Below are 26380 nucleotides of genomic sequence, written 5' to 3'. Positions count from 1 at the left end.
AACGTCATTTACATGAGAACTTATATCTAACTTATAAATATAACAATTCGTTCGGATCAGCAAAGCAGATGAGATAACAGTTTCAATTAATTATTTTAACAGAGAATCGTTACACAGAATATGGTTATAAAGTCGAGATTTAAACATAGAAAAAATTGTTAGAGTTTTTACTTGTTTAGGTAAATTGTTATAAAGTTTTGCTCCCTCAAAAATGATCATCTTTTTTCCACTCTTAGTTCTAGTTTTAGGCAGTATTAGATGGCTGGCACGTCTAGTTGCATATTTGTGTAATTGACCTTTGCTTTCGAAAGATATTTCTGTATGTATTTTTTTGTCTAAGATTTTACGTATAAGAATACAAGTAGTGTAGTTGTATAATTGCTTAATATTCATTAATTTGGTTTCTTTATAGACTTTATCTGAAGGTGTTAAATAAGGGTAATGAAAAAGTAATTTAATTATTTTATTTTGAGCAATTTGAAGTTGGGCTATATTGCTTTTTGATGCCACTCCCCATATTTCGATGAGATACAAAAGATGTGGTTTCACTAAACTATTGTAAATCATTAAGCGAACTCGACGAGGTAAACATCGAACCGTTGATCTCAATGAACCGATTAAGCTAGAGAGTTTGTTTGTAATATGTTCTATATGTGTATTCCATGTTAAATATGTATCAAGTCTTAGTCCTAGATATTTTTCTTGCTTTTTCTCTTGCAAAGGTATATTATTTATTGTAAGAGGTGTATGAAGCTGTATTTTTTTATTTTTCGCTTTGAAGATCATATAGCATGTTTTATTAATATTAATAGTGAGCAGATTTGATTGGAACCACATATAAAGACTATTGAGATCTGCTTGCGCTTGAGGTATAATATCATTAATTGAGGATCCGAAATAAAACAAGCATGTATCATCAGCATAAAGAGTGAGTTCACCATGTAAGTCCAATTGATGAATATTATTAATGTATATTAAAAAGAGCAAAGGCCCTAAAATGGAGCCTTGGGGTACTCCATAGTTTATAATTGCAGGTTTACTTTGGTACTTATTAATTTTAACAATTTGATGTCGATTAGTGAGGTAAGATCGAAACATATTCAAGGCATTGCCAGTGACACCAATACATTCGAGTTTTTCTAAGAGGATTGAGTGACTAACGGTGTCAAAGGCTTTTTTTAGATCGATAAATATTCCAAGAACTATATTTTTGTTATCTATACTACATCTTATTTTAGTCGTTAAGTCAATTGTGGCCGAAAGTGTATTCGATCTGGGTCTAAATCCGTATTGTTTATTGTACAAAAAATCAATTGAATCTAAATAATTTAATAACCTTGTATATAAAATTTTTTCAAGGATCTTGGACATCACTGGCAATACCGAGATTGGACTATAATTACTTGGGTCAGTCTTTATACCTGACTTATAAATTGGGCTAACTTTAGCGATTTTAAGAATATCGGGAAAGTTACCCTCCAACAGTAACATGTTAAAACATGAATTTAAACTAGAAATAATTATGTTCTTAATTCGTTTAATAGTTTTCGTGTTAATTTCATCAATACCAACGCTAGAATTTGAATCGAGATTTTGTATAATTTTGTTGATTTCATCTACACTACAAGGTTCCAAAAAAGATAGTTTATCAGTATGGTTATTTATACGAGGTAAAGTGTGTGTTTTATTGTTTTGGAGTTTTAGAGGAATATCATTCGCAAGAGTTGACCCTATAGTAGAAAAAAAGTCGTTAAATGTGTCACAAATTTCTGTTGGATCTGTTATACTTACTGTGTTGACTATAAGTTTTGGGGGAGCAGAACTTTGTTCTTTTGTTTTATTACTTGCTAAGTCGTTAATCAAAGTCCACATTTTTTTAGGCTTCCTTAGACACTTTTCAAATTCCTTACTGTAATACATTTCCTTAGCTGCTTTTATATTATTTGCGGTTTTATCTCTTGCCATTTTAAAATTAGTTTTTAAAGCATCATCGTTTGTGTTGTTTTTGAGTTTCGTCCATAGTTCATTTTTATTGTATATATCATGTATAATTTCATTATTTATCCAATCTTCCTTTGGGAGGTTAAGAGTTTTAGTTCTAGTTATCTTGCTTGCGATGACATGTGAAGTTACTAGTTGGTAAAATGTACTAAAATTTTCAGTGGGGATATTTGTGTCTTTTTTTAGAGAATTTTCCAATTTATCGTAGTCTACAGCTTCATAATTAATACGTTTTTTGGGTGGTGGATTGTATTTTTTTATTTCAAGATAGATTTGCTTATGATCTGATATATCTGAATCCAGTAAAGCCATATGAAAATTATTTGTTCTGAGATTTGTTGATACATGGTCTATTATCGTTTTTGTGTTTGTCGTTTCCCTAGTACAGAAACGTTCGTCTATATCATTAAGTATTTGATGGCCACACTCATGTAAAAGTTTTTTGTACGATTTAGCTTTTCTGTTTATATTAAGAAGGTCAATATTGAAATCACCAATTACTATTGCTCTTTTTCGTTGTTGTAATTGAAAATAATAATCATTTAAAAAAGAGTTAAAATTTGTATCACCAGGGTTGTAAACAACTCCTATTTCCAGAGAGTATTTTTCAAGTAAAATCCACAAATAATTATTGCCGTTTATGTATGATGATTCCGTTTGTCTATGATTTAAGTCATTGTGTACATAGACTGATACACCTCCCCCAATTTTGTCAGATCTAGAGTTGTAATAAACTTATGTTTAATAGTTGTAGTTATAGTTGTATTATAAATAAAGATATATAATTCATAATTCTTAGTAGTGCACAATAGCTAAGTTATTAGCAAATCGCATGAAATACGTAAATCTAAGGTTTGTTTATTTTTATTCCCACTTCTATTGGAATAGGCCATATGTATGTATATATAGAATCTCGTAGGTCTAGTAGTTAGATATAAGGTCATAGATCCCGAGATCCAGGGTTCAAACCCCAGTTCGAGCTGATAAAATGTTACTGTTTTTTTTCTGTCGAAGAATTCTTTGTAACAGCCCGTAGATTGGAAGTTGGAAGCGTATACCGTGCCTCGAAAAGCACGTAAAACCGTTGGTCCTGCGCCTGGTCTATCTAACTCTTTGGGTCGTGTCGGATTTGCCGTCCTATCGAATTGTGAGAGTTAGAGAATACAGACACACTTGTACAGTGTAATATGTCCCGCATAAATAACTGGTCTCCCTCGACGACGACGGGGACGAAATCGGCCAGGACGACATGAGCATCATGTATGTACTCGGTAAACAAGCTCGTAAATAAGCTAACTCTATATCCTCGTCTATATACTCGTAGATAATTCTGATTACTTATCATTTAAATTATTATCTAATCTCAAAATGAATGATAGTATTTTTTGTCTCGAATATTTTGTTAGTTTTATTGCATCAATTGCGAGAGTTAAGTTTACACAAATAATAACTTCAAATAATCTACAATGAATACGGTCGACGAAATCTGCGATTTATTGCAGGCTCACAGTAATCGCGATAAAGTAAGTGAATTAATTAGAACAAGTTAAAGATTTTTTTTAAGTCTTTCGAAATTTTACGAAAAAAAGTTATTGCTGTGAATAAATCAATCTATGAAGAAGATCCATGCATCTATTTTTAAAAGTAGTAATTTATTGTAAACTTAAAGTATTGTATTAAATGTAATCCCACCACTCTACGTTAGCAGATTTAGATTTTGTCTTATGTAATAAGTCCTAATTATAATTATATCATTGTCGATTAAATAAAAACATTTTTTTAATTAGATAGTATCACTGACAAGCTACATCCTAAAGCTTTGGGGCGCGAGTTCGAAGCGGCAAAATCTTTTGACAGCGAGTGCGAACCTTGCGAGCGCACGGGCAGCCTTAAGACTCTTTGACGATGCTGCTGTGCTTAACAATATCCTCAAATATGGACTTGGGAAACAGGTAAGAGTAGTAGAATTGTTGTTGCAATACGCAGGTAAAGATATGGTTTTAGAGCATTCACGATTTTATCATATTTAAGCTCAACGTAGAAACGAAATGAAAATATTTTACTTGAATATAAATTTAAATTAATTCTATAGCTAGCACCAGCAGGTTAACTATAAAATTAATAGACAGGTGAATGGACATGTTATAACGTAAAATAATTTCACAGGATGGTCCTTGGTGGGGAGCTCTGGGCGTGTCGAATGGCTTGTTCACGCTAGCGTACTTACAGGCTGAGAAAATTGTCTTCTTACTTGATACAGGTGTATTGACACTAGATGAGGAAAAAACGTTCCAAATAAGAACTGCACATAAGCTCTTTTGGGCGCTGTTCTCATTCATTGGATTGATCAGGTGAGGAATTTATTTCTATTACAATTTAGAAATGAACGAAAAGAAATAGGTTTTTTCGATATTATTTATTTCTTAATGTTTTATATTTTGACTTCTCTTCTTTTCTTTTAGAAGCAGAAGAACAATAGTTTTAATACTCGTTTTACTATACCAATAGCTTTTTACTGATATAAATATGATTTTTAAATACAAATTAATAATCATTTCAAGACTTTATAAAAGTTGAGTTTTGATTATATATCATATCATTTATATTGAATATCATGGTTGAGTTTTCGGTATTTTATGACTATTTATTTTTAATAATTATATAATTTTATGAAAAAGCATAAAATAGGTAACCGACGTCTATCACCGTGATTATCTATATCGGTATGCTCTCGCGGTAGGTTCTGTCGCAGCTTTCTGTTACGTCGCGAAAAAAGATAACATAACACGTGCTTATATAAGATAAGACATTCTTATAACATTTCTGGTGTATTTTCCTTCATATATAAGATGTATCATTAAAAAAAAATACTTCAACAGGTCAATCAGAGCCTTACACGTATCTGCTCAGAATTTGAAAGATCCCAATCGTACTAAATGCGCTCCGGCAAGATTCACACAGGCTACATTGACTAGTACGAAGCTCGTACTGGATGTGATTCACGCTGTCAGCTGGCTGCCTCGGGGCTGGTTGTGGGGCAGTTCTCTACAAACGTCACATGCTGCTGCGATAGCGACTCTATCCGCTGTACTGGGTTTAGTCACACACTACCACGGGAAAAGACTTTTGCCACGATAAGACCTAAACTATGTTAGGGTGCACTGTTATTTATTATTATTAATAATAAGCTTAATGCACTAGAATATCTTGATGCTAATTAAGAGGAAGGGATGGTGCGGACAGTATATTCTATCACTTCTTATAGAAGAAACGCAAACGAAGTCTATAGGCAATGTTTTGACCTTCATTTAAGACGAGAAATTAAATCAATTTGGTCGTGCCATCCAGAATCTACTATAACTTAGGAGTTCTTTCAATTTAACAAATAAATATTTTTATTATTATTACTCTATCATTGTTTCGAAACGGAAAGAAACTCTAGTAGATATCTTTCTTAAATAAATCAGAATTACAATTAAATTAATATTCACTAATTGTTCCAATAATTGTTCTTGATCAGCCATGCTTAATTCCAAATATGCCCAAAAAGTATTATTCCAATGAGTAAAGTACATTTAAATAATCATTACCACAATTATAGTTTTCCTGTTATAAATAGACCTCTTTAATTTTGTCAGCATATAGTCTCTATACATCGAATATGATTACGTTAAACATATACGAACCTAGTACAGACATACGCAACACAATGGGCTTATATTATCTTTTATCTAATCCTGTGATAATGTTACGAATAATGTTATCCCAAACAATTTACATAATACTTATATCTTATCTACATGTCAAGATGAACTTGAACGCTTTTATTGTTTTGCACTAAAGTCTGTTATTGCTCGTCATATATCTTAGAAGAAAGTCTTGTTCGAATGTCAATCGAAAATTATAGAAATAAGATGATTGACGTAAAATAATTCATATAATAAATATCGACCGCTTGATAAAACTAGTTTGTGCAAAGTGAGCAACGACATCCCTCTTAAAATTAAAATTCGAAACTAAATTCATTGCGCTGTTCTATTGCGAGAGATTGCAGTTTTGTAGTTAGCACTCGTCTTCTCTGAGGGTTACAGTGTTATCACTTTAACTATACTTAATTATTTAATTTATGTTTTTAATGTATGTCGTCGTCATTTGTGAGAATTATTAAAACGAAAATTTTATTTTACAAACATTTATTCGAATAATATTTAATTGTCTAATACAGTTTTTTTTTCTATTTTTAAGATAATTAAGGTACGTAGATAAAAATATAATCTTTAAAATATATGTCTAGTCACATCACTATTTTACTCATTTTTTGTTTTATTTTGAGCATAACAATCGATCATCGAACATCCCCATTCCTTTAAAAATCCTCCCGCCACTTTAATACAAATTTCTCTCTTATACACTATTCAAATGGATCAACTCCGTCTTACTCTTAAATAGAAAACTATTAAACGTATCTATCTACATCTGTCGGGGATATGATAATTCGTAAATATTTTTTGTCTCGAGGTCGGCGAACATTTTTTGGTATAGTTTCCTGGTTCGGTTCGGTAATCTCGGGACGGCTCACCGCCGCCTACTGGCCCGGGGCGAGCCGCAGCTCGTGCGCGAAGTAGTGTTCGCGCGCGGGGTACAGCGCGGCGGCGAGCTGCGGCACGGCCCGCGGGGAGGGCGGCGCGCGGGCGGCGCGGGCGGCGGGCGCGGCGCACGCGCTGCGGGCGCTCTCCAGCGCGCGCCACGTGGCGTCGCTGGGGCCGCGCACGTGCAGCGCCAGCCGACACAGCAGCTGCTGTCTGCGCCGAATGAGTCGTGTGGGAATAAAATGACCGAGCGATGCCATTCTTGTTTTATTTACGCTGTTTACCATTTTTTCTTAAACGATGGATTTCTCAGAGGGTCCAAAAAAAAACATCTATACGCATACTGTCACAATTTGAACCAAAGTTGCCCCTTACTCGAATGATTCCTAGATACAATATTCATTATTGTATTAAACTTCCCGGAGTGACGTTTTCCATGTAAATCGCCGGCCATAAAGTCATCAAGAAAACATTACTCCAATCGATATTCATTAATACTAATAGTGACACAATCCTTAAACAAAGAAAATTAGGCAAGACTGAATCTTTCAAAGACGTTTTGAACAAATTTGTTAGTGTTGTTATTGTTTAACAGAAACAGCCACACAAGGTTATCATGCTAAAGGGCATTATCGAAAGTAACTCACTGCGCTGTGGGACAGTTCCCCGCGGGATGCAGCGTAACCAGCTGCAGCAGCGTCCGGCGCCGCTCGGCCCAGCCCGTGAGCAGCGCGCGCGCCGCCCCCGCGCACTCGTCGCCCTTCGCCGCGCCGCAGCTGACGCGGCTCGCCACGCATATCCAGACGGATATGATCACCTCGTTCTGAACACTAGGAACAAAATTTATTTTACGTATACTAAACATTTTAATAATATGTTGAAAGATAATCGATTCGAAGGAAATATATAATTTACAGATGTGAAAATATTATTTATGGTACAATACATACAAGTCAATGTCGGCAGCGAGCAGAGTCCGCAGAACGTCCCGCAGCTCGTCGGGCGGGTGCGCGCGCGTGAACAGCGCGACGTACGCGGCGTGCGGGCGCGCGCGCGCCAGCAGCGCCGCCGCGCCCCACGCGCAGCGCGCCGCCCAGCGCGACCACACCGCCGCCCAATCCGCCGGCTCTGTGCGAGCAGGGCCACCCGTTACCGAAACCGTAATTCACTAGGTAGTTGGCCCTCAAATGTTCAACATAAAAAACAGGCAACAATCCAATTGCCTGTTTTTCAAGTTAAAGAAACATCACCGTGGTGAGAACCGCGATTGCATATGGCAAAAATCGCCCGACACATCCCGATTACAGACAAATTTTCTTTAAGTACTATATTAACAATCCATCTCGAATCAATTAGCTTCCACTACCAGTGGAATTATAAGCGCTTACCTTTCTCGCTCATAATAGCCTTGACGAGTGTGTCTCCGAGCGTCGCGAAGCTGTCGATGGCCGTGAGGGAGCCCACTGCGCTTGCGCACGCACGGCGCACGTGCGCGTCGCACGCACACGCCCACTGCTCCCACACCTGCGCACATTCAATATCATTAGTCTAACGGGACCTCATAAAAATACAAATGCATTTAACAATCACTTCAGAAAATACTAGCTATTAGTGCTTTAGCTCGGATACTTTAGATGATAACTCATTACGTATTCTGGTATACTGTTGTGATATTAACAAATAATAGTTTGTGTATCCGGTTAAAAGATAGTGTTAACCGACTCAAAGAGGAGGAGGTTATCAATTCGTCTGTATCTTTTTTTAGTTTCTTTATTCAAGCAATGGGTCATCTATGATATTGAAGATAGAGAGGAGATAGAGTGGCGTCATATCAAGTAATTTTGATTAATTAGCTGACTGTACAACTAGCACTCAGTAGTTACCGTATGGCTTTGTGGTAGAGCTTTGCGAAAACGCGCCTGGTTATGTTACCGAAAATTCATCACATATTCTACTGTCAAACTGCAATATTCAGTATTGTTGTGTTCTGCTGATGATGGTATTAAAGGGCGAGTTAACCAGTGTAACTACAGCCACAAGGGCCAGAAAATTTTAGTTCCGATGTGGTTTTGGTGGTGCATTGGCGATCTATCTACTCATCATCAGGCGGCCCATTCACAAGTCCGCTTACCAATTGGTTTGAAAAAAAAACAAGTTCATCAGAATATAGAAATATATAGAATAGCAGCAGCAGTAAGTAACCGGCAAAGCGATCGCGTCTGCGGGCTGCACGCACAGCACGACGAGAGCGCGCGACAGCAGCTCCGTCAGCTCGGCCTCCTCCACGGACGGCGCTGCGGACACACGACACGTGATATCATCCGGCGTGCTCGTCCACTAGGTTTACTATTATAGTATATCCAAGTAGATTAAAGAATATTTAATTATCATTAAATAATACTTTTTTAGTTGTTATTGTCACAGTATCAGTATCAAAACATTAGCTTAGTTTTACAAATTATGAAAATGAATTTAAATTCTAACATCAAAATAGGTTATCTGCCATTCAAGTCTAACTGTAAGTCGATTAGAAAATACAAACTGAATTAAATAAAAAAGAACAGTTAATAATAAAATCACATAATAAATATATACGTCTCAGGTGAAGACCAAAAGAATAAAATTATCTATTATAACTGACATAAATACAAAAAAAAAATTAATTGACGGGTCTGCATCGAAAATCAATTGAAGGTACTCACCGAGGTCGGTGAGTACATCGAGTAAGCAGCGGGTGTTTGCGGCGACGTGCGCGCGGAGGGCGGGCGAGGAGAGGGCGCGCGCCCACTGCGACACGCACTGCGCGCGCGCCGCGCCCCCCGCGCCCGCCGCGCCGCGCACCAGCTGCGCCGCGCACAGCAGCACCCTACCGGGCACACTCGCGTTAGAGCGGCTCAGCTACACATCATTGCTTGGAGAGGCATTTCATAGCTGGTACTTGCAGGGTACTAGGGTAGAGCCGGCGTATCAATATCGAGCGTGAGAAATGATCGCCTAAGAAATGAACTCATGTCCAAGTTTATTAAAACCGAGAGAGCGACTCTGTAACCGGAGCGGCGATTCCGCGTATTGTCGTATCAGTACTTATGATTAAATTTGTATATTCTCCATGGAATTCGACGTCTAATAACTCCACGACTCCACGTCTTTTACCTGAAGTGCGGTAGCTCGTGGTAGGGTAGGCCGGGATTGTGGTGGTCGGCGAAGTACCTCTCGAGAGCGGCATCTAGCGCCGGCAAGGGTAATCTATGCCATGGCAACTGATATGCCCCCTCGAGTGTCTGCTCGAAAAATTTACAAGGGTTATAAAAACAAAAAATATAATTTAGTAGCAACTTAGTAGATTTTTTTTCAAATGTGTGCACATCCACATGTCCACTCTCTATGGAGGAACTCGCTCATAATCCGATGAACCGTGCGCCTTGAACAGCGCCAGTACTCCGGCTCCGATATGGTAGATGTGCTCACCTCGGACGGCACGAGCGGGCGCGTGGCCGTGAACAGCGCCAGCAGCGCCGCCAGCGCCGGGGACACCTGCTCGTCCGCCGCGCCCCGCAGCCAGCACTCCGCGCTCGCGTGCCGCACGAACTGACCGAACCAGCGCCTCGCCTCATCATCCGCGATACCACATAACTGGGAACATATTAATATATTATAAAAAAACAGTAAAAAAAAAGTTATGAATCCGTGAGCTTAATATTTAGAGTGCATCACCTGCAACGCCAACGGCACGCAGTCGGCTCGCAGCCACGGCGTTTGCCACGGCAGGAGGGCGAGCTGCGCCAACAGCGCGCAGCTCGCCCGCGGCTCGCTCAGGGCGCACTGCGCCGCCCACTCCCACGTATATCGCAACATGGCGTCCGCGCTCCCTATTTAAGAGATAGTTTACCAGATTTTCCAGAACTATTTTCTGCTGACGCTCGAAATAAAGAAGTTTGACTTAAATTATAATAAATTATATAAAAAATGGCATCAAATATACTCCTTATTCAACTTGGTGTAATAATATCTATTATTTTTTTAAAATAAAAAGTATATGGAATGTAACTATAACTTCGTACCTGGACAGTCGTCCATTACCATGCGTATGGTTTCGACGAAGCGCTCGAGCACGTCGCCCTGGTGGTCGATTTGTGAAAGCGAGCTTTGTGGCGCCACCCAAGGACACCACGATGTCTGCAGCGCCGGCCACGAACAGTACGCCACTTCGGAATAACGACAAACTTTACAGTATGTATCATCATGTGTTATTTAAAAATAGGGTAAAATATTAGAAGTGAAAATATTTTTTGGTAAACTAAATATTTTCTCGTAAAATATTTACGTAATAAGACTGTTATTTTGAATCTGAAACGATGTTATTGCTAGCCATTCCGCGTGGTCTCATTCTCCTTAAACGTATTTGTTATGTAAATTTAAAATTAGAAATTGTTTCGATCAGAAAAGTAAAAAATAATTACATGTTCCAAAAAAAAAAATATGTATTTTACCAAACAAGAGATAAACACATACGTTCCTAAATAGCAAACGGTCAAGCTTACAAAAAGCTTTTAGTTACAACGTTTATAACATTCTATTTATAACGTACCCCTTTCCGGCGTATAAGTATATCTGACAGCTGCGGCGACGAATTCTTTCAACAGAGAGTACAACGTATTTGCGAAGTGGGGAGCGTACTCAGCGTAGAGTGAACTATTATTTCGGGTCGACGAGTGAGCTTCCCACCAAATTAGGCCAAGATCGTGAAGGAGTCCTCCTATCTGAAATTGTAAAGTTAAATGAATATTGATGTACCACTTTTTATCGGATATAGGTTCGGCAATATTTCAAAATGTGGAAATGTTAAAACTATCTGTCAGTTTGCAGCCTGTGCTTGATCTTAAAAATTTCTAAGATCCACACTGCGGACACGACTGCCTTTAGACATTGACACTGAAAAAAATATTAACCATCCCTTACATCGCCAATGCGTCGCCAACATCGGCAAGTCAGTTGTCATGTCCCCAGTGCCGGCAGTCTCACTGACTCACTCACCCTTTAAAACGGAATACAACAATACTTAGTGTTGCTGTCTGGCGATAGGTCATCTAATGAGTGGATGGTGTAGGTACCAAGGCAAGCTTGCATAAGCCTCTACCGCCAAATAACAATGTAATGTACAGATATTCCAACAGCCACTTTACTAGGAGTGTGTACGACCATATCTGGCAGGGCGAGCATTTAACGTCAGCTGTGACTTCCACTTCGATAGACTAGACCTCTCGCTGATAACCGTTCGCATGAGTCGCACCCGTTGCAGGTGCAGCTCGCGTGCGCGGCTGGCCAGCGCGGGCAGGTGCGCGCAGTAGGGCGGCGGCAGCGCGCCCGCGGCGCACGCGCGCGCGCAGCGCAGCACGTGCTCGCACAGCTCGCGCTCGCGCACCAGCGCCGCGGAGTGGACGCCTAGAATCTAGGGGAAGTACTTCATATTCGAGTTACCGTCTTATACGAGAATCGTTTGATTGTTATATATTTGAGTTCCTTTGGTACCTTCTTCAAATTATAGTTTGGAAATTAAAACAAATGACAGCAGCCGTTTAAAAAGGATTTATCTTGATCTCGATTTTATCGATATTCTGTAACTAACGTATTATGTTAATAATAAGGCCACATGCCTTATTATTCAAATGTTATGAAACACTACTTTGTTTTTTAAAAAATGATATTGATTTAAGTATACACTTACTTCAACCAAAACCAAGTCCTGCTGTTTGGGCTCCGGGCCTATCCGCGTAGCAGCTTTGACGATTGATTCAAGAACTTCGTTTCTCGAAGACGTGTCGGTGACATCCGCCCAGTGGGTTATGTCGAACTGCAACGATATGTTTGAAATTTAAAGTTCGATATCTTTTTTTTAAACTTTCATCGTGCCTTTCCATCAGTTTTATAGAGATAGTCTGTATGACCGATTGGACATGCGGATATACAATTTTCTGTGAGAAAAGCGTATTACACACGGCAAAACAAGTTCGATACTTGAGCAATGTAGTTAATTATTAATAAAATAAGTGGTTTACAACAAAAAAAATCCGTCTGTACTGATGGCATTAAATCGAATATACTTTAAGACCTTGGATAAGTAGCTGAAGATGGCGTGGGAGGGCAGAGGCAGCGTCAGCACCGTGCCGTAGAGTCGCGGCCAATGGTTGGCCGGCATACGCGCCGGCGTCACCAGGACCCCGCACAGCTGCTGCTGCAAACCGCTGCCGGTGCTCCAACGAGCGAGCAACTTGGACGTGAGCACGCTGTCGTGGTTGAGCCACCGCTGTCGAGAGGTAAGGCGGGGTAGGGTGAGAACACACCGAGAGAACTGACGGGTCGAGAGAGGCGAGCGCGTACCTGCGCGACGGCCGCCACGAGCGCCGCGAGCGCGTCCCGCGCGGGCGGGTAGGGCTCCGCGCGCGGCGCCGCGCCCCACGCCAGCTGCGCCGCGCGCGCGCCCGTCTGCGCGCTCCGCATGCGTCTACACAGGCGCAGGCTCAATACACCACTATGTTCAGAATGTAAGCGTATACGAGATTCGTGCGAGTGAAAAAATATAGATATTTCGACTTCGCTCTTACTCATTTATACACTTAAATTTCTTTAAAGAGGGCTTAAAATCACTCGAGCCACGTATTCGTTTCAGATGATATAGGGTATTTTAAACGTACAAAGTGTAACGACCGTTTCTATAAATAAAATACAAAATGATTAGATAATTTCTTCAATAAAAGTGCATCTAAAAACCGTCCCGTGTGCCGGACCATTACCTGCCCACGGAGTGCAGGAGGGAGGCGACGCGCGCGGCGTGCGTGCGCGGGCGCGACAGGCGCCGCAGGGCTGCGCGCGCGCTGCGTCTGCGCCCGACGGCGATACACGCGGATGTTATTATATTTAACAAAGAACACCAAGCGAAGTGTTGACACGATTAGGTAACAGTGAATACATACGATACACGTAGGAAAGGCTCAAAAACTATTATATTGAATAATCTTAATGTCTGTGAATGGATCACACCAAACTTTAACAAAATTTTAAAGCTGGTAAATCAACATATCATAAAAAAATATAGCAATAAATTCACTTACCTGTTCTCGTGTATAGCTTGTTCCGCTCCAGAAGATATACACCATTCGTCTTCCTGGACGAGGAAAGATTTTGATTTGTGAAAAAAATGATATACTCATATGCAACTAAATATTTTTATGTATCATATAGGGACATAAATTATATTCTTTACATTGCCAATATGTCTACAATAACGTTATCTAAACAATGATTTGTCTTCTCGTGTATGTAATAGCATTCATTGCTTAAACAGAAAAAAAACAGTTGTAAATTTGGTGTGAAATTTGACCTTGTTCAGCGCTATACAAGCAGTGGAAAAAATCAAAGTGTCTTTTTAGTTAAAGGCCTTGTGATAGTTGCTCACAGGGATGTGTACGACAAGGGGCTTGCAGTCTTGGGGACAGGCAGCTCGCACGGGGGGCAGAGGGCGGCGCACGCGCAGGCCCTCCACCAGATCCCATAGCTGGCTGTCCAGTAGCGCCACGCGGAAGCAGTCCGACTGCCATTGTCTAAGCACAGGAATTCACTTTAAGATTATTTTTTGCAGATTACCGAATATGCTGTAGACATTGAAAATAGATGCGACAGACTCGTAGGTGCTGAGCAAAACGTCGAATAGCAATTAATTGAATACAAAATTAACTTTATTCAAATAAAATAATGGGAAAATTTTGAAACTCTCGATTTAAAACTATTTTATATTGATTTTACAAATTCTGTAGCCCATTCGAATTAAGTAAAAATTGAAAAAATATTAAATACACATTAATGAGTAAACTCTATTCCAATGGGAATAGGAAAGAACCAAAACAAACCGTACTTTTCAATATCACGAGTGTTTCGTTAACCACGTAAATCCACTCAAATTTGACTTTCAAAGTAACGAAAACAATTTTGCCGACATTCAAAACGTCATTTTTCGGTGAACGAACAATTAAAATGGAGGCCTCATTAAGGATGTTCGCTAAACGAATGGAGAATGAATAAATTTATACAGATAAAAAATATATTATTTTAGTTTTAACATTAAATTTTAAGTCGTTTTAGATATAAGATAAAGTAAGATTTTCTTTGAAAGATACTGTTTTGGTGTTAAGGTTGATATTAGCTTGCAGGACGATTATGTTTTTAAAGAAAACCACAATATGTGTTCACTTATACGTTGTTTATTTGCGACTGACTCAAGAATTAAACAGATCGAGTACTAACTAGGTTCGAAGTAATAATTTGTTTATATATCAAAGAAATACTTAACAGATACATAAAATTTTATTTATTCAAAACCTTAGTCATATGTCTTGAAAATGCCACTTCATTATTGAAACATACAATGTTTCTGTTTATTAATGATGGAATAAAAATCTATTCATATAAATGAAATAGTGAGTGTGTTTCTATGATATCACTGAAAATAACTACCTCTTTATAAGTTAATAAGGCTATTTGCGAAACACCACGATCCAAAACAAAACTAATGACCTAATTTTTATTTGAGCGTAAAAATGCAGCCATATAAAAATTTGAATATGTACCTTTCTTGCAATTTATACAAAACTTATTTAAAAAATTACGTAAAACCAATAAAATATATCGTTCCTTGGCATTCTTTACCCATTCACTCAATAATTTTCTCCTCACTAGTGTAACTAAAATGTCATGTCAATTCAAGGTCAAAGTTGTTTATTTATCTGTTCTCCTAATCCCATTGGAATAGAGTATAGTGACTTAGTTACCAAAAGAGACGATTTGATATTAACTTACTCGGTAAGTTTTTTCAATTCTTCTATATATTTTTCTACCATTTCAATCATTAAGAATGGATCCTTCAAGACCGAATCGCTGATGGATATGTGTGAAGTGTGCATGTTGCATCTGCAATAATTTATAAATATATAATATCAACTTTACACTAAAATATCGTGTTAAAGGGCAAAATCGACTGCATCATCGTTTTAAGCTATTTATACATTATAAATAAAAACATCATTTACTCTTACCTACTTCTATTGACGTTTTTCTTTTCGAATCTGACATTAAATTTTGTAAGGTATTGATTTTAAAACATTACTTTACGTGCATGTTTTCATAGTCAAAGAAATCGTTGATATCGAAAACGTCAATAAAAATAAATAATGACGTGCCTTTTTTGCGAACCGTCCTCGATGCTCATGACGGCGGCCACGGCGCGCTCGAAGTGCGTCGGCGGGCGGGGCGGCGCGGGGCGCGCGGGGGCCGCGGGCGCTGCGGGGGGCGGGGCGTCGTCGAGCGAGGCGCTCCACGCCGCGTCGAGAGCCTGGATTATTATTATATACAATCGCTTTGATAAATAAATTCCTTTGATAATTACTACCTTAACTATTTACTACACAAATTAAAGTTGTCTATTCGTACTATCATTATATTTTTAAAATAACCTGTTCCGAAATATATCTTGCTATGTTCGCGTGATGTGGATACGCACGCACGTTTTCTCCCTCCTCGATCCACATCAAGTATTCACGAACCATCCTAAAAGTACAAAGTGATTAAACTAAACTATCTCCTAATTATATCGACCATTAAAAATAATACAAACGATGGTACGTATTTTGAATGCTACCATTTAAAAAAAAAACAATAAAATGAAAACTTGACATCTAAAAGTGTAAACCACGAGTATTACATTATAAGAAATATGCAGAGATACTTTTGTTATAACGTATGAAAGTGACGTGTATTTAAAAAAAAAATCCAATGATTATTTTAATATGTCAAGGTAGCTAAAGTTTTAAGTACTCACTTCTCGGCCGCAGTGTGGTAACAGATAAGGTTTAATAAATCATATCCTTTTGTCTCACTCTCACTTTTAGTCTCAGTATTGCTATCGCCTTCTGACACAGTCAAATCCTGCTCCGATTCCGATTCTCCAATTAAATCGGTTACTACAGATAACGTTTGAAATAGATCATTATCTAGAGGGGGGGTACTCTTTCTAACTTTGGTTGGTGCTGCAGCACTAGAGGTTGCACTATCGCCGGTCTTGAGAATATCAACCTGGTTACGATGATATGCTGCTGTTTCTTGAAGGCGTTTCTTCAGTTGTGCGAGGGTGCGTGATTTGACTATGCCACTGAAGAAAAGTGGTCCAACAGGTGGTGCGGATTCGGACCTTCTATAATTAAGAAAAACAACTAATTAATACTACTGCTACTTATGTTTATTATACGAGTACTACGACTACTACGATTACTACTATTCTGATGAGATGATACATTTGCAAGCCTACTTTTCTATTATAAATGTTAAATAATTAAACAATATACACTATGGTACCGACCGGTGCAGCCACATGTGCAGCAGTAGACGCCACAGGAGCACGTGACCGGGATGTTGCATGGGCACCGACAGCACTGCGCATGCGCAGCGGTGAATCGAGAGCTCGTCGTCACACAGGGAGGAGCCGATTTGCTGCGGAATAATTAGGATTATATATCGATTGATTCAGTAAAAAACTCTCTTCAATAATTTAGTTGTTTTAATTTGATTGAGTTGATCGCCCGCGGCCGACCTTCAGAGCGTTATCGACGTGTATCTTCTGCGCGGCGGCCTGCTGGCAGGCGAGCTGCTCCAGCAGGCGCGCGTACATGTGCGTGGCCAGCTCGCGCGCGTGGGCGTGGCGCAGCGCGCACTCGCACAGCAGCGGCGCCGCGCCCGCGTGCCGCACGGCGTCGCCCACGTACTCCTGGCCCGACTCTTCCTGCGGATATCGGACCCATTAAATGAGACCCATTCTGTTGGACGAAACGAATTAACGAGACTCGTTTATAATCATGGAGCTAGGGACTGACCCTTTGCGATATTTTTAATAAAGTAGGAATACTGCAGCTGTGTCACTGCATATTTACAAGAATGTTATGTATGCGGTAACATTGATCACTTTGATAGAATCATTGTATGTACGAGACGTAAGGATGAGTTTTTAAAATCAGCAGATATTTTGGACTTTTCGGATTTATAAATTGTTTGTTAAAAATAAATAAGGCATATTATTCAACAGAAGATTATATAAAGCTTGCTCATATTGTACAAATTTAATTATACTGACATCAGTGTCGGTTTTTCTCGGAACCTACCTACCTTCTACCTACCTTCGGAACCGGTGGAAGCTCAACGTTTAATTTACAGTTAAACGTTATTAAATTAAAAGTAATAACAGTTCTGTAACATGACGATTCTAAGTATATTTTGATTTAGATCTTTTGCTATCCATTGAATTCTAGTAAATTTATTAAAGTTAGAGATAATAAGAACCTACGATTTATTTTTTAACTCGAAAACTGAACACAGGATGAACGTTTGGAGAATAGTATAGATCGCTGTTCGTCAGGAGAATAATATCAGTCGTCGCGTGCAACGCGTGCAACGTGTGCAACCTGCAGCAAGGCGGCGACGTGCGCGTCCAGCGTGCGCCAGGCGCGCGAGCGGCGCAGCGCGCGGTCCAGCAGCGCGCGCGCGCGCGGCGCCAGCGCCGGCGCCCACAGCGCGTGCAGCCACGCGCGCAGCAGCGCGCTGCGCTCCGCCTCGTCTGTTCTGGGTGTTATTAAAAATACCATATATGGAAACGATTTCAAATAGATTCAGAAATCCCTGGGAGATGTCATGTCATATCATGTGTGTCGATTGAATCGCGCAGGCGTTTGTTGTTTGTAAACGAGGACGAATGTGAGTGAGTTGAATAAAGTTTGACTCAAAACATTTAAGAAGTGTGTTGTGTTCTCAAGCTTGAGTTCCTAAACATAATGCTCAGTATCTGTTATTGTTTACATCAAACTCATCTCAATATATTTAAAAGAAATCCAGGAGGATATCAGGGATTACCACTAAACCATGTGGCATAAGTTTTGTAAATGATTATGCCACTGAATAAAAAACAACTATCAGAATAATAATAATAATTACTCTGGATCTTGAAGCTGGTCCAGCACGAGCTTCTGCAGCAAATCGGCGCCGCTGTCGGCGCGCTGGCCCAACGCGCGCTGCACCAGCGACGGCCCGAAGTTCAGGATCGTTGCAAATATTTCTGTGAATCTAGATATTAACCACAATGATGGCAAAGGTAATTAAGTTTAGTATCTTACTGTTATAAAAGCTTACATATAGGCTGAAATGCATTTAAATGTTAAAGTACAATACTTTTGCATGTAATACCATTTGAGGAACAAATATTAGTATTCTCAATACTTAAATCACGTGCATTTTATGGCATACGTCATTCAACCTGATTATTATTCAAACAATAATTTAGAGCTAAAACTACACTAACTTTGGCGTAAAGGAAATGGACTCCGGCGATTGCGCCATCACCCTCATGATGAATCCCGCACAGTGCAGCGCATCCAGCGGACGAGTCTGAGCCAGCTGGAGCAGAGCTTCCGCGCCAGGGCCACACGCCTATTAATAGCATATTATTTAATTTATGGGCCTCTATAACTTTTTACGCGACACAAAAATTACAATTTAGTATTTTGGTCCATCAGTAATATATAATCATAAATAAATGTAACAAAATAACATTTTGTACACTTTACTAAATTCAATTATAAATTAGACATCGAGGAGAAAATCGAATACAGAGTCCATTCGAATACATTTGTACGAATTCAACTCCACCCAACGGTCGGCACTCGATCCCGGCTCGACTCACCAGCGGCACCGAGTGTCCCCAGTCGCCGGCCAGCAGCGCCCACGCTGCGTGCAGCGCGCTGGGAGGCGCGGCGGCGGGCGGGGCGGGCGGCGGCGGCGCGCAGCCCGGCCGCCGCCACAGCGAGCGGTGCACGCGCAGCGCCCGCAGCGCCCGCCACGCCCACTCGGGCGCCGCCCCGCGCCGCACCGCCCACTCGCACACCCACGAGCCCGCGGACAGCTGGCTGTCCAGGGCGACCCCGCTGCAACGACACGCTGACTCACTATACCGCTTCGCTACCGACGAATGAAACACTTCCTCTACGAAGATAACTCTCTTGCATCCAATGTATAGTTTTACGTGTATGTACTCCGGGCGATGATACAAACGAGTAGGTTATTACGACATAGAAACCGACACTATTGTGGAAAGTAATGTTTTTTTAAACCATTGCACGTATGAAAACTATAAGGGTTATTATAGCATGACCTAGTATAGTATGGCTAGCTTTCAAGAATAAAAAGATGCATTACTTTTCTAGGTGCTGATATATATATATCGTAGTAGGCGAGCATTTTGTATTACAACAAATCTCTTTCCTTTGAAAGATCTTTGAATATGTGTCTCATCCGGTCAATTACACAGACACGAATGGAACTGAAAGGCTGTGATACGGCTGTGAACTTGATTTCGGTGTGGGCGGAGCTAACTTCGGCGCGCTTTCAACAGAGTCGTGAAGGCATCGCTCGGGTCTGGGCAGAACACTCACTGCAACGCATTAGCCGAATGTGTGTTTCAAATCAAATCAAAATATACTTTATTCAAGTAGGCTTTTACAAGCACTTTTGAATCGTCATTTAACAAACTATTTAAAGTGAAGCTACCACCGGTTTACTTAGTATGCTTATCGAAACTATATATATATTTTACCCAATAAAAAATATTTCTATTAAAACGTCTATCTATGTGGGTATGTTCTTATCGGTTAATTCCTAAAGATTATTATCTTTATATAAAAACTCACGTATGCGGCGTGTAGTCCAAGTTCAGCAACAGGTGCTGCAACAGCTGAGGACATCTGATCGCCCAGTCGTCCAGCACGCCGACCATCTCGGCCGATGTTGGGCGCCAATGTTTAAGAGAAAGCGGCTCCAACAGTGAACTGTCCGCTTCCACTGACAAAGGTTACACTAAAAGTTTTCACTAACCGAAACATTTTACAACGTTTTTTATTTGATTTTTTTAACTGATTCAAAAAACAAGGAGGTTCTAAAATTTGGTGTTTTAATATATTTTTGGATGATCGGGCAAAACTTCGGCATTTATAGATGAATTCACAAATTATTTTTGTTCGAAAGAGGTGCCCGTCACGTGGCTTAGTCATCCTTCCAATCCGAACTGCTAGATGGTAGAAAATGCGAAGCGTGAAGGGTTCCAACCCTGGCGAACTTATCCAAACTCACCAAGTAAAAGCTCCTTCATCAAGTAAAACCACAGACAGGATAATTATGTTTAAAAAAGTTGTATAGTTTACCGGATAAGAAAAATATTTTACACACCCTGGTTGTAGTCAGCCAGTATGTGGAAGGCGAGGGTGTGAACGCGAGGATGAACTGCAAGTAATTTGGGTAGGAGTTCTCGCGCGGTGACGTCACAGAGACCCTTACAAGTTGGTTTGCGATGAATTCCCGTCTAAAAAAAAATATATTGATTTGTTTAAGTGTGTTAAACGTAATTAAACTATCAATAAAATAATATCATTTAACTGAGAATATTGCACGATACACTATAATACCCTATAAACCTGAAACAAAAAATCTAGCACGGTCTTAGCTAGATCTTGGTCCTGCGGGCGGGACAGAGCGGCCTGCGCGACGATGCGCGTGCGCAAACCGCACGACTGCGCTTCTACTTGTACCGAAAGCGACGCGATGTGCACCGATTTATCTGTATGGGAATTGTACGATATTATATTTAAAATGCTCTTTATTTCTAAAATAATTTATAATATTACATGAAATTTATAATATATTTCTTTTTATTTATTAGTGCATTTTTAAGGTATATGTTCGATTTTTTTAAATATATTACCAAAAATATTTGCTAAATAAAAAAAATAAATACCTTTTTTTTACAATAAGGACCATGAAAAAAATATTTATAGTAGTGACGGTTGTAGTCTCGCCATAGCTATATCAGAATGAACTACAAACTCACCGTGCAAGCCACCAATAAGCGTGTTGCAGTACTCTTCCACGACGTCGTCACTCAACAGCGTAGCCGGCAGCTGGTGCGCCTCCTCTCCCAGGAGAGTGAGGCCTGCAGCGAAGCAAGCCTCCAGCTCCGCTGGTATTTTCTCTGCTAGATCGACGACGTACGACGATCTAGAGGGTAATACGCTTTCATTGAAACTTCCCAATCAAATAGTTTGATGTCTTGTTAGTTTCAATTAATTTGGTCATAACAATATTATCACTGTCCTCGTGTTTTCGAGCTGATGATACATGTTTGAGGATCGATAGAGCTTTTATATTTAATAAGTATTCCGACTATTATAGGGTTCGTATTGCGAACCTCAATTGCAAAATCGAGCGGGTGAAAGGTGAGATAACTTTACTGTCGCCTCATAGTTCTCGACTAGAACAATTTTACTTTAAATCCCTACCACGATTTGTATAGCACTTTGATAAAAATGCACACAATCATGAGAAATTCAACCGTCATGTATTATTCAGTGCCTGCCGACCGAGAGTGCGCGTGCAGCGCGGCGAGCGCGTGCAGCGCGGCGGCGGCCAGCGCGCGCAGGCGGGCCTGCAGGCGCGCGTAGCCGGCGTGCGAGCGGCGCGCGCGCACGCACACGTGCAGCGCCGCGCGCACGCCGCAGCTCGCCTTCAGCACGCCGTGCCCGCCGGACGGGTCGCCCCACCGCTGCTCACTTTGCTCGCTCATATCCTGAAACGATACGATTGCACTTTTTTTATTTTTACTGTATATTTTTTTTACTTTCAAATAATTTAATTTTCAAACATTAAATTTTAGCGATGACAAGTTTAAGACTACTTATCTATTAGAATATGATGTTCTCGAGAATTGCCGATTACCGATAAATGATTCTAGAACCGTTTGGGATTAAGAGGTTAGTGAGACACTATAATTTGTAGGCACGAGTGACGAACATTTTCACCGAACATCAAATGAGTGGTGGCCATTGATAGTGGTTGGAGTGATTAATAATTCTAAAATCAATGGTGTGTGTGTGACAACCTCCCAGGCAGCCGAATTCGACGCTTTCTCACTTAAATGTAAATCTATACGCTACATACGGCAAACTAGCTGACCTGTCTCCCGAACAAAGCAAGGCGCCCGAGTAAGTCCCTCAGAGGCAGCGCCCGCAACAGAGCCAGCAAGTCCCGCTCGCGCAGCCGCCCCTCCCCCACCGCGCACGCCTCACCACTATCGTCAAGCTCCTCCCACGCTTCACTGTCTGAATTTGTTAATATAATGTATATTATATTAACATTTTCCATAAATTAAACACCGATGAAAGAATCCATTACATAAATTGCCTTGAGGGATACGTTATCATGATAAAGTACAGGACGAATTGGTCGATGAATGTGAGCGACTACGCTCCGACCGTATCCGAAAGTACAAGATATAACGAGAAATGCTCAAAACTAAAAATACAACATAAAACATTTCCCCCACTTTGATGATGGTTGTTATTAATTTAAAATATTTTGTATTGCATGAAATAATACCAAAATCGCAGATGAGACTCAAAATCAATAAAATTAACAATCTATTATACTTCAAATCGTTTTAATTTTCCAGTATTTTAATTATTTAATCGGGGTTCAGTGTATCCACCATCGTCCTGTCTCCCAAATCCCCTCTCTATTACCTGTTATAATTATACAGTGCGAACCTCAGTTTTTATCTCAAAAAATATCGCTGGTGTATTCTATTAACCCAGCAAATGAACACAAAGCACTCACCCTCCGTGCACTCGTGCGCCGACTCGAGCAAGGGCCGAGTCAGCAGCAGCTCGAGCACCCCCAGCAGGCGCGCCGCCGAGCGCATGTCCGGCACGCGCACGCTGAGCACGTGCCCCGCCCACTGGACTGACCTCGTCTGTCTGGAGTGGACAGATTATTGACAATCATATTATATATTTAATACATGAAAAATATATAAACCAGTATTATGTTACAACCTTTAATTCGTCTTATATATATTAATGTCGTATACGTTTATGATAAAATCTTGCAGATTCAAAAACTACTGGCGAAGAGAAAATGTTTATTATTAACAGAAAACACTTGAAATCAATACGTTGTATATTTTGATAATAGTTAATTTACAGTAAAATGTGTTGGTGGTACCTACCTGGACCGATCTGGACATAAAACTATATATTTATATAACTTAGTAGGTAATACTCTAAAAAAAACATGTCTTAATTGTAGCTAAATAAAAAAATATATCGTATAAATAAATACTCGACAGACGTGTTCAAATTTGCTTGATACCCAATCTCATTAAATTCGGTTTAGAGGTTTGGCCGTGAAAGCGTAAAAAACAAACCTGTTACATTTATAATAAAAGTATAGATCTTACTATACCTGAATAGATTATGTAGAACAAAGAGTAGGTGACTTAAATTATCCTCTTCTAATAAAACAGAAGACAGCACGCTGACCCAGCGCTGTAGCGCTTGAGCGTACGCGACGGGCGCTGCGTCACTAAATCGCAGAGCCTCGAACAGCAATAACAAGGCCTCACGAATATATTCATTTGGTTTCTGTATCGTTTCGTTTATCACCTCATCTATCTTAAAATAAAATATATGTATTATGTACATTTCATGTTTATCTTATGTTTGTATTTTTATGTTTATATTTTTATGTCGATTAATTTAAATCTATTTTGTCTATCTATATGTATACGGGGTTAATATTAAATGTGTAGCCAAAACCACAGGAGAGCTTAGGTTAGGGCACTAAAACACTATACTTTTTGGATATAGTGTATCCTATCCGCCTTCAAAATTCAAAACGCATGTATAACACCATGGTATGTTTGTGTTTGTTTCAAAAAAGTGTATTTATAAATATAGAATTCAGTAATTTATGTCATTCATGTCATCAAATAACCAGAAACTTACATCACAATGCGTTTGCAATGCTGTATGTTGGTGATAGCAATATGAATCCTGCACATCTTGCAATAGAGCCTCTAATCGTAAGCGAGCTGCTGATAACCTTTCCCTGTCCAGCTTAGCAATATCAAAGTTAGCTTTCAAGTTTACACTTGTCCCACAAGCACACTTTTCCGATAAATTTAATGTTTGTTTTTCCACTTTCCAAAGAGTGGCTCTACTTTTTTCCTCTTCGACATATTTACAGCTTAAGCGATTGCGTTCACGATCGACAGCAATCAACGAAGTTCTGAAAACAACATTTTATGACATTTGACCAAATGGTATTGTCGATGGTATGTTTCCTTCATCTATGGAATTCAATCACTTTTAATTAAGGTAGCGATAAAACAAATGATGTAGGCTTATAATAGGCAGATATCAAAGTATTCGAAATTTAAATCCAAAGAGTTAAAACTCATTAGTAATTAAATATTATATTTTTACCTAAAAGTAGACAGCAGGTCTATTAAGGGATGATCAGGTTTACTTCGAGGGCCAGCTTCGACAATAGCTTCCTCTTTTTCACTAATTGATCTAACTTCAGCTAACTCCTTTCCACCAAACAGTCTTATTGCTTCATCTAATGGCAAGCATGTGACCTTTTTCTTCGTATTTTCCTGAAGTTTTTCAGTTTGTAGGTAGGAAGTCTGTATAGATACATTTTCTTCAAGTAAAGGAGCTGAAGGTAACACAATTTCCTTGGCTTTTTCTATTTCCCTGATGGAAATATTTTCCATAGATTCAACATCCTTATTTACATCAGTAGTGGATATGGCAGTTACATTTAAAGGTTGCTCTACTTCTACTTTTTTATTTTCTTCAATTATATTAGATTTATCTATAAAATTTGTTATTTCTGTAACAGTTTGTGTTTCTGGTAAGATTTCATTTGGTATAGTTTCATTGGATATAGATTGCTCCTGCTCTTCTATCTGCACTTCTGGTAATAAAACTTTTTTTAATCTGTGTTTATCTTTACTTTTCCTTTTCTGAAAGCAATTGTAACTAATTAAAATGAATAGTGAATGCACAATTTTACTGTAAACGATGCATATCAAACAAACAAGCAATCAGTATAAAATAATCAAGTTAATTTAAAGAAATGTTGAAGACACCACAGCTGGAGAAGAATTATTATTCTAATAAATCTGCTTTAATTTTTATGAAATGCCAGATGCATTTAAAATTTTCTATCAAATACCCAATGTCATATCATTGTAAAATATTTTATCATTATTACAGATTATGTTTTAATAAATACAAGTAAAAACAAATCATCATGATTTGATTAAAAAAGTAACAAGATTTACTGAACACATATCATATTACTGATCCCATTGTTTCAATTTAAGAAGTCAGGAAATACTGAATTATGCATTGTAATAAACAAAGACGATTTATACATAAACAGAAACATATTTTAGTATTGATATAGAGTATATTTTATACATACGTCTTTTGATTTTTCTTTAACCATCGTAGCCATTGTGATAGAGATTTATAAATGTAGCTAGAAATGTGAGAATAACAATATTACAGTTGTTTTTATCATTTTTTACGTCTTGTATATTTTGATTTGACGATCAGCTGTATTATTTGACATAAACAAGTCAATAAATAAGCATTAACGTTAAATGTCAATAAAAAATAATATTGCCAGACTAATAATATATATTATAAGTCAGAATAATCCTGAAACAGATTTATAATCATTATTAAGTCCTTTAAATACGGTTTTGATTCAGTTGCTGTTTAACTTTCCTTTAGCAAACATCATAGTTGAGCTAGTACACGACATTTTTTCTGAGAACATCATTTGAAATTTGCCTTTAACTG

The 26380-nt window shown here is 39.1% G+C and overlaps 2 protein-coding genes and 1 long non-coding RNA gene across 3 annotated transcripts; 2 read left to right on the top strand and 1 right to left on the bottom strand.

Moving 5' to 3' along the window:
- Positions 1–3404: 3404 nt before the first annotated feature.
- On the top strand, positions 3405–5191 carry LOC113402445 (peroxisomal membrane protein 11C-like). Its single transcript, XM_026642700.2, has 4 exons — positions 3405–3524; positions 3789–3953; positions 4168–4352; positions 4881–5191. Exons 1-4 carry the CDS (start codon positions 3468–3470, stop codon positions 5137–5139), a joined length of 666 nt encoding a protein of 221 aa, XP_026498485.2. The 5' UTR covers positions 3405–3467; the 3' UTR covers positions 5140–5191.
- A 992-nt stretch (positions 5192–6183) lies between these two features.
- On the bottom strand, positions 6184–26172 carry LOC113402426 (uncharacterized). Its single transcript, XM_064216416.1, has 39 exons — positions 25998–26172; positions 24989–25533; positions 24509–24791; positions 23967–24175; positions 23340–23479; positions 22680–22825; positions 22088–22293; positions 21559–21725; positions 21146–21288; positions 20901–21033; positions 20366–20516; positions 19363–19603; positions 18982–19109; positions 18618–18746; positions 18092–18248; positions 17227–17415; positions 16996–17126; positions 16459–16830; positions 16094–16187; positions 15821–15972; positions 15441–15551; positions 14044–14188; positions 13700–13752; positions 13382–13468; positions 12969–13092; positions 12700–12894; positions 12316–12441; positions 11863–12039; positions 11179–11350; positions 10652–10795; positions 10305–10459; positions 10059–10223; positions 9744–9871; positions 9293–9456; positions 8793–8884; positions 7979–8114; positions 7541–7718; positions 7238–7420; positions 6184–6803 (listed from the first exon to the last, which is right to left on the bottom strand). The coding sequence occupies exons 1-39, from the start codon at positions 26028–26030 to the stop codon at positions 6587–6589; spliced, it is 6501 nt and encodes a 2166-aa protein (XP_064072486.1). The 5' UTR covers positions 26031–26172; the 3' UTR covers positions 6184–6586.
- Positions 7654–8895, top strand: LOC135193532 (uncharacterized). Its single transcript, XR_010309288.1, has 2 exons — positions 7654–7762; positions 8771–8895. It is a non-coding gene; the product is annotated as an uncharacterized LOC135193532 (long non-coding RNA).
- Positions 26173–26380: the final 208 nt, after the last annotated feature.

The sequence above is a fragment of the Vanessa tameamea genome, chromosome 12 (genome assembly GCF_037043105.1).
Source record: "Vanessa tameamea isolate UH-Manoa-2023 chromosome 12, ilVanTame1 primary haplotype, whole genome shotgun sequence".
In the NCBI taxonomy this organism is placed as follows: Eukaryota; Metazoa; Arthropoda; class Insecta; order Lepidoptera; family Nymphalidae; genus Vanessa; species Vanessa tameamea.
The sequence above is the reverse complement of the archived record's forward strand: the minus strand, read 5'-3'. Positions and strand labels throughout refer to the sequence as shown.